The 7,111-nt window shown below is 38.9% G+C and overlaps 1 protein-coding gene across 1 annotated transcript; it reads right to left on the bottom strand.

Moving 5' to 3' along the window:
* Nucleotides 1-264: 264 nt before the first annotated feature.
* LOC116504196 (toll-like receptor 13) lies at nucleotides 265-3,277 on the bottom strand. Its single transcript, XM_032211068.1, has one exon. The coding sequence runs from the start codon at nucleotides 3,261-3,263 to the stop codon at nucleotides 399-401; it is 2,865 nt and encodes a 954-aa protein (XP_032066959.1). The 5' UTR covers nucleotides 3,264-3,277; the 3' UTR covers nucleotides 265-398.
* Between the last annotated feature and the right edge of the window lie 3,834 nt (nucleotides 3,278-7,111).

Raw genomic sequence — 7,111 nt, 5'->3', positions numbered from 1 at the left:
ATGTTGATATAATGACTGTAAGGTGTTGTAGAAGGGAAAAAATAATAAAAAAAATATGTCAAAAACAATCCATACATTTGGCAATTGATTCATATTTATGATGGTTGCAGTGGCTCAGGGTCACAAGATCCCCTTTAGCGACCTTCTGACAAGCAAAATCAATGGGAAAGCCAGATTCCCTTACCAACCGTGTGACTAACTTAACAACTGCAGTGACTCACTGAATAACTGTGACAAGAAGGGTCATAAAAGACGATTCACTTAACAAATGTTCCACTTAGCAACAGAGATTTTAGGCTGAATTGTGGTCAGAAGTTGAGGACTACCTATAATGATAATTTGTAAAGACATATGTTGATTAAGCATCCTGTAGCTATTCTTTATGAAGAATGGAGTCTTTATGGAATTTCATCGGGAACAAATCCAGCCAAAACAGGATTTTCATCCTCTTTTCCATCTCCTGTTTTCATAGCCATATTGAGCTTGTGCCAAAACAATGGAATTTCCTGCTCATCTTCCGGCCATTTGAGGTAAGTTTTTGTCTTTAGCAATTTCCTCATTCTGTGATAGGGGGAAAGGTATTCTGTAGGAATGTCTTCCAGGAAGATAAGAACCAGGACATCCTTATGGTCATCAAAGATGCGAAAGCTTGCTACTTGTATCTCCTTGGAACACCACTCGCTCTCCAGATAGTGATGACTTATTATACAAATTGTCTTCCTGCTTGCGTAGATATTATCTACAATGTTTTCAAGGATGGACCGTCCTGGCTCGAAGTCCCGGTGATGCAAACAAACTTTCCAGCCATATTGGTTTTCCAGCACTGGAAGTAGGTCATCCTCTACCCATTTCTCATCATGGGTGTTGTAGGAAAGGAAGGCATCATAATCATATCCCGTACCTTGCCCCTTCCTTTTTTGTTTCTTGTCAATATAATAAGCAAGCAACAGGTGAAACATGTAGACCATGTGCAATTTCCATTGATAAAAGAAACAGGCAAGCATAAGTGAAAAAACTGCTGTTGCGTTTGCAATAAACAGGATAAATTCATAATCAATAAAGCAAGAAGATGTGTTAAAAGTCCATAGCAGATTTCCTTTATATGCTGGAGGGAAAGCGCAAGTGTACTTATAGAAATGGAGCACCTGAGTTTTAGGATTCTGCAGGGACCACTGAATAAACATTTGGTTGCTACATTTACAGATGAAATTGTTTTGCCTGAGATCTAGGAAAAGAAGGGAAGGTAAAGAGCTTAATTGCTCGTCTGTGATAACGTCTATAACATTTCCAGTTGCTCTGAAGAGAGTCAGTCTTGAAAGGTTGGCATTGAGAAAAAAATTGAGAGAATTCAGCTTATTTCTATTCAGGTGCAGCTCTTTCAGCTTTGATATGGGGTGGAATAAAGTATTGCTTAGTGAAATAAAGTTATTGTTGCTCAAATCAAGCTCTTGAAGAGTAGGAGTAAAGGTGAATGTCTCTGGCTCTAAAGAAGAGATGGCTAAATTGCCTGCATGGAGCTGCACAATGGATTCCAAACCTTCAAAAAAATTCACTGGAAAATACTTAAGTCCTTGGCCACCCTGGCTGTTTATCTTTAGTTTCTTTAAAGATCTCAAAAGTCTAAAGGGTGGATTGGCAAGCAGTTTTGTGGATTCATAGCTGATATAATTATTAAAAAGATCAAGGTCTGCTAAAGAGCTTGCCCCTTGAAAAAAGTCTCCCCGAAAAGGTTTTGCACCTATACTGTTATGTCCAAGAATAAGAATCTGTAGGTTGTTCAGGCCTTCAAAAGCTCCTGGTACTATTGTGTCAATCCTATTGTCTGCCAGATTAAGAAACCGAAGAGAAGAAAGATTCTTAAAAATTCCCTTCTCTATAGTTTCCAAATTATTGCGCCTGAGCACCAACACTTCCAGTTTATTTAGGCTTCCTGAGAAAGGTTGTGTGATTGTTGTTAAAGAATTTTGCCCTAGATTTAGTTCTTGCAAATTGTTTAGATTATCAAAATTATGTGAAGAGACAAAATCAATCTTGTTTCCATTGATGTAGAAGGCCTTTAAATTATTTAAATATCTGAAGTCATCAGAAGTAATTTTTTTGATTTCATTAAAGCTAAGATCTAGGCTTTCTAATAATGATACATTAGAGGTAATAATTGGAACAAGAGTGGATATGTTGTTTGTCCAAGAAATGAAATGCAGCGAATTCAGTGATTGAAAAGATGCCATTGGTAGCCTTGTCAACATGTTAAATGACATATTCAAAAGCTTTAAATGTGTGCAATTTTCAAAAGCCCCCGCCTTAATGCTTGTGAACTTATTGCCTTGAAAGTTAAGATTTTGAACTTGCTGGTGCAATTGGCATACCTTTTCTATAAGATTATCTGATTCGTTTATATTTAACTGGTTTAAGTGAATAATCTCTAACTGGGAACAATTCAGCATTTGGATCACTTTTGAGATTTCAGATGGCTTCATTGCTATCCCTCCTAAATATAATGCCTTTAAGCCTTCCAGAAAGCAAGAATCTTCTATTTCCCATATAATAGAGTCGTTGGCAATGGCAAAAGATAAATCAAGTGACAAAAGTCTTTGTAGAACTGGAGTTGTAATATTAACGAGGGAAATTGGATTATGGGATACATCTAGCTCAAGCAATGGAGGTGCACTAATAATTTCTTTGGTTGAGAAGTTCTGCAAGCCATTGTCTTTGATGTGCAACTCTCTTAAAGATCTCATATTAAAGACAGCATGCATAGCACTCAGGGTATACAGTTTATTTGAAGATAAATCAATTACCTTTAAATTCTCCAAGTTGGCAAAGGCAGAAGGGTTGATCCTGTATATTTTATTGCTGGCAAGTAGTAAGGTGGTAAGATTCATAAGTCCATCAAACATAGAACTAGAGAGAAGCTGCAGATTATTTGCACTAAGATTCAAAAATTCCAAGTGGCTTGTATGAATGAAAGCACCATCTTCAATTTTACTTATTTTATTTTGGGAAATGTTGAGAGCTTGCAAACGGCTGAAGTTCTTGAAGTCATTCTTCTCCAGACTTGGGATACTGTTCTGAGATAAATCCAAAAACACAAGTTTAGTTGGTAGATAGGTTGGAACTTTTAACAATTTCTGATTGTAGCATAGAACTTTTGTTTTGTTCCCAAAGGCATTATGGATCTCACACTTGTTGAACGTGTAAGAAGTTACTGTTTGATCTTGATTAAACACAAAAAGCCACATTGATAGAACTGTCTGAAAAAACATATTCTAGACAGTTTTTACAGCTCTGTGAGTCTGAAATGGTTGTTACGGGTGTGAAATATTTGTAGCTTGATTGTGTAACGAGAGGAATGTCCTGGATGAGGAACATCAACAATAAAATTTGGACTTCTTTTTTTGAGCATGACATTTTCTTATTTTGCCTTCCTTGTATTTATCAGAGAAAAAGGAAGCAAAACTGGTGGATATGAATTTGCAATTTAATTTCTATATGTTCTGGGTTTGGTTTAGCAAGTATGTAGAAATTTAGAGTGGCTTTGATTGGAAATTCATGTAACTATCTGTAAAAAAAACTCTTTCTTTCTTTCTTTCTTTCTTTCTTTCTTTCTTTCTTTCTTTCTTTCTTTCTTTCTTATATTTTCATTATTTGATAATACAATTACCATATTATTTTTTGACCAAATAGTTAATGAACTTTCTTGAGGAAATACAGGATGATTCCTTGTTGAAATATGACAAGTATTAGGCTGCTTCTTAATATGCTTGCCCTGAATCTCACAGAGATGGCCAGCTTGTGACCTATCATGATTAGGTGAAATGACTGAGAGAGTGATGCTTGGAAGGAGGAAATCCTGGAAAAGGATTAATCTGAACAATCTGAGCTGGATTTCAGGATAAGTTAGAGGGCTGAGATTGCCTTAACCATTCTAAACATTGACGGAGGCAATATGGCACTATTGGTTCCTGATCTCTCTGTGACTTTTGATACTCTTGAGCAGAATACAGTTCTGGACAACACAGAGATTCAGATATAGGGCTACAACTTTACAGGAGTTCCATTCTTATCTGTCTGGTAGAATTCCAATGATATTACTTGGAAACAGTTTTTCTTTTGAAAATGGAAACAATTATTCTATGCCTAAAGCGTTTCATCATCTGCATGAAACCACTGAGAGGGATCAGGAGATTTGGGAACTGGGAGCTTTTAGTATGCTAATGATACCCAGATCTATTTTTCTATGCGGAAACATGGCTCCCTGAATATTTGCCTGCAGCCAGTGAAGGACTGGATGGAGATCATAAATAAAAACTGAACCAGATAAGATGAAGGTGCTTCTTAAGGCCCTAATTACAAAGTTAATAGGCTTTGAGAAGTGTCAGCTAACTAATGCCATAATAGAAGCAGGTTACTTGGAGCCCTTTCAGTCAGGGTTCAGACTTCACTGAGGGATTGATTATTCTTATGATTGATTTTTGGACCTGGATGGGAGGGGTGGATGGGAGGGGTGGAACACTCTTTGGTCTTATTTAACTTCACGGTACCATTCTATATTGTTTACTTACTGCCTACTAGAATTAATAAGAGGGCAGTACTGCAGAGTCCAGAGTCTGTTTTCTTAACAACCACATGAAATAACTAGGAGAGGTCATTTCAGGCACCATCATTTATTTACTAAAAGTATTTAAAGGCAGCTCGATCTATATGGACTCAGGACGGCGGCAACAGTTCCAGTATATAATTAAAGCAATCAATAGTAATAATAAGAAACTATCTGTGATGGCCACTCAAATACAACTAGAGGCTGAAAGCCTAATAAGGAAAAGATAAAAGTTCCCCTCGCACATATATGCTAGTCGTTACCGATTCTAGGGAGCGGTGCTCATCTCCATTTCAAAGCCAAAGAGCCAGCTCTGTCTGAAAAGATCTCTGTGGTCATGTGGCCAGCATGACTAAATGCTGAAGGTGCACAGAACGCTGTTACCTTCCCACCAAAGTGGTTCCTATTTTTCTACTTGTATTTTTACATGCTTTCTGCTAGGTTGGCAGAAGCTGGGACAAGTAATGGGAGCTCATTCCATTACGTGGCGCTAGGGATTCGTACCATCGAACTGCCAATCTTTCTGATCCACAAGCTCATCATCTTAGCCACTGAGCCACCGCGTCCCTGAAAGCCTAATAGAAGAGTAGTAATTTCACTTGCTTCTGGAATGTAATAAAGATTGTAATCACTCATTCTTCTGGAAACAATATGTCCTATTCATTAAAGGCCACCACTGAGAAGATCTGTTACCTGATCATCAGCCAATGTCCTTTACAAGGGTGTGTGGCCAACAGGCTCTCACCAGATGTCTCTGCACTGTGTGGGCAGATTCAATTTTGACAAGGTGTTATTAGTTATATACGGTAATGTATCTTTGCCATGAAAACCTTGACCTAATATATGGAGGCTGGATAAGTCTGGATGGGTTAAAATAGACTGAAGATGAAATCTGGCAAGACAGAATTACTGTTTGTTCATAAACATCTTTCTACTGTGTTTTTAATGCTAGATGGGATGCCAGAATTCCACAAGAAGAATTCTACAAATACGGGATTTTCTTGGACTCACTGATACTGTGGGAGATTATGGAGACTATGACTAATAGAATCTTGATCCATCTTTAGTTGGTGCACCAATTAATGGTCTTGTATGGAACAGAATGACCTGACAATGGTAACACATGTCACCATTACTACAGGATTAGACTATAACCATGCACTACAGCCAGCCTTTGGAAAAAAAAAAACCCTACCTAGAAAATACATTTGGTGCAACCACCACAGGCTATAAAACCAACATTGCAGATGCTATACTAGTTCTGATATGTTTCTATTTCAAAGTGCTGGGATTGATCTAAGCTCTACAGTTGCATGTGTTTCAGTCATGCTTCAGATTGGGATATAGTGTGGAAAGAGCATTTATTGCTCTTGTTGATGATGTTTGGTGGTGCTGAGATAATGCAGCACAGCAGTTTGTGCTCCTTGATCTCTCAGTGGATTTTGATAGCATTGTCCACAGAATCCTCCTGGATGGCTATGGAATTGGGAGTAGGAGACACTAGTTACTTCTGCACTCTCAGCTGTTGCTCAAAGAGCAAGTGGCAGCTGAGGCCACGATGATCTTTGTACGGGTTTACCTTGTGTACCCTTTGTACCTTTTCCTGAATTGAAAAGTCCTTCAGACATTTATTGATGCTCTGGTTCATCTCACAACCGGATTGTTGTAATGTGTTCTCCATGGGTGTGCTTTTAAAGACCATTCAGAAGCTACAGCTGGTTTAACATGCTGCAGCAGTTTTCAGTAGGCCCATGTGTCACTTCTGCTATGCCAACTGCATGGGTTGGCTTACAGGTGCAATTCAAGGTGCTGGTTGTTACCCCTAAAGCTCTTTATGGCATATCTTTTTAGCCTATCTCCATACCATGCTCTGGTATGCTCTGGTAGAGTATGTGCACTCCAGGTCCCCCTCTATGAAATCTGAAGAAGCATGGCTTCTCTGTCACAGTCATTGGCATTTGAAACATTATCCCCAAATGGATGACACCTACTCTCCTTGGGGGTCTTAAGATTGGACTTTGGCCCTAGGCCTGGAGTGGATATATTTTTGGAAGGCCTGTTATGGTTTATTGTTATTGCTTATTGTTATTGTTTTAGACTGTATTGTTGTTAATTGTACATACTGCATTTGGGATTTTGTAAGCTGGCCAAAGTGGAGTGAGTGGCAGTCATTATTGTTATCATACATGGTTGAGTTCCAAAGTATTTTCGGGACTGCCTTTTCCATCTAGAACAATTCTTATCTCAGATGGGGAAGCTCAAAGCATGCTACATTTGTTTGGTGGGGGGGGGATGGGAACCTGGAGACTAAGTTCTCCCTCTCCCCCCAGAGGTGGGTTGCTGCTGGTTCAGCCCAGTTCGGTAGTGGAATTCAGGACTGGGTTGCAGAACCGGCAGTGACCCAGGCCTGACACGACTCCAAACCAGATCCCTTGCTGCCGCTGATGTCGCTATGTTGGACTTTAGTGACTTGGCGTGCGCTGTTTACTGTAAATTTCCATTGAACAGTGAATG

Source organism: Thamnophis elegans, chromosome 2, assembly GCF_009769535.1.
Source record: "Thamnophis elegans isolate rThaEle1 chromosome 2, rThaEle1.pri, whole genome shotgun sequence".
NCBI classification, from domain to species: Eukaryota; Metazoa; Chordata; class Lepidosauria; order Squamata; family Colubridae; genus Thamnophis; species Thamnophis elegans.
Note: the sequence above shows the minus strand (reverse complement) of the source record. Positions and strands in the feature narration are given on the sequence as shown.

What these genes read in the sequence shown, in the direction of transcription:
- LOC116504196 (XM_032211068.1), bottom strand. Translation starts at nt 3,263, where the DNA reads ATGTTTTTTCAGACAGTTCTATCAATGTGGCTTTTTGTGTTTAATCAA.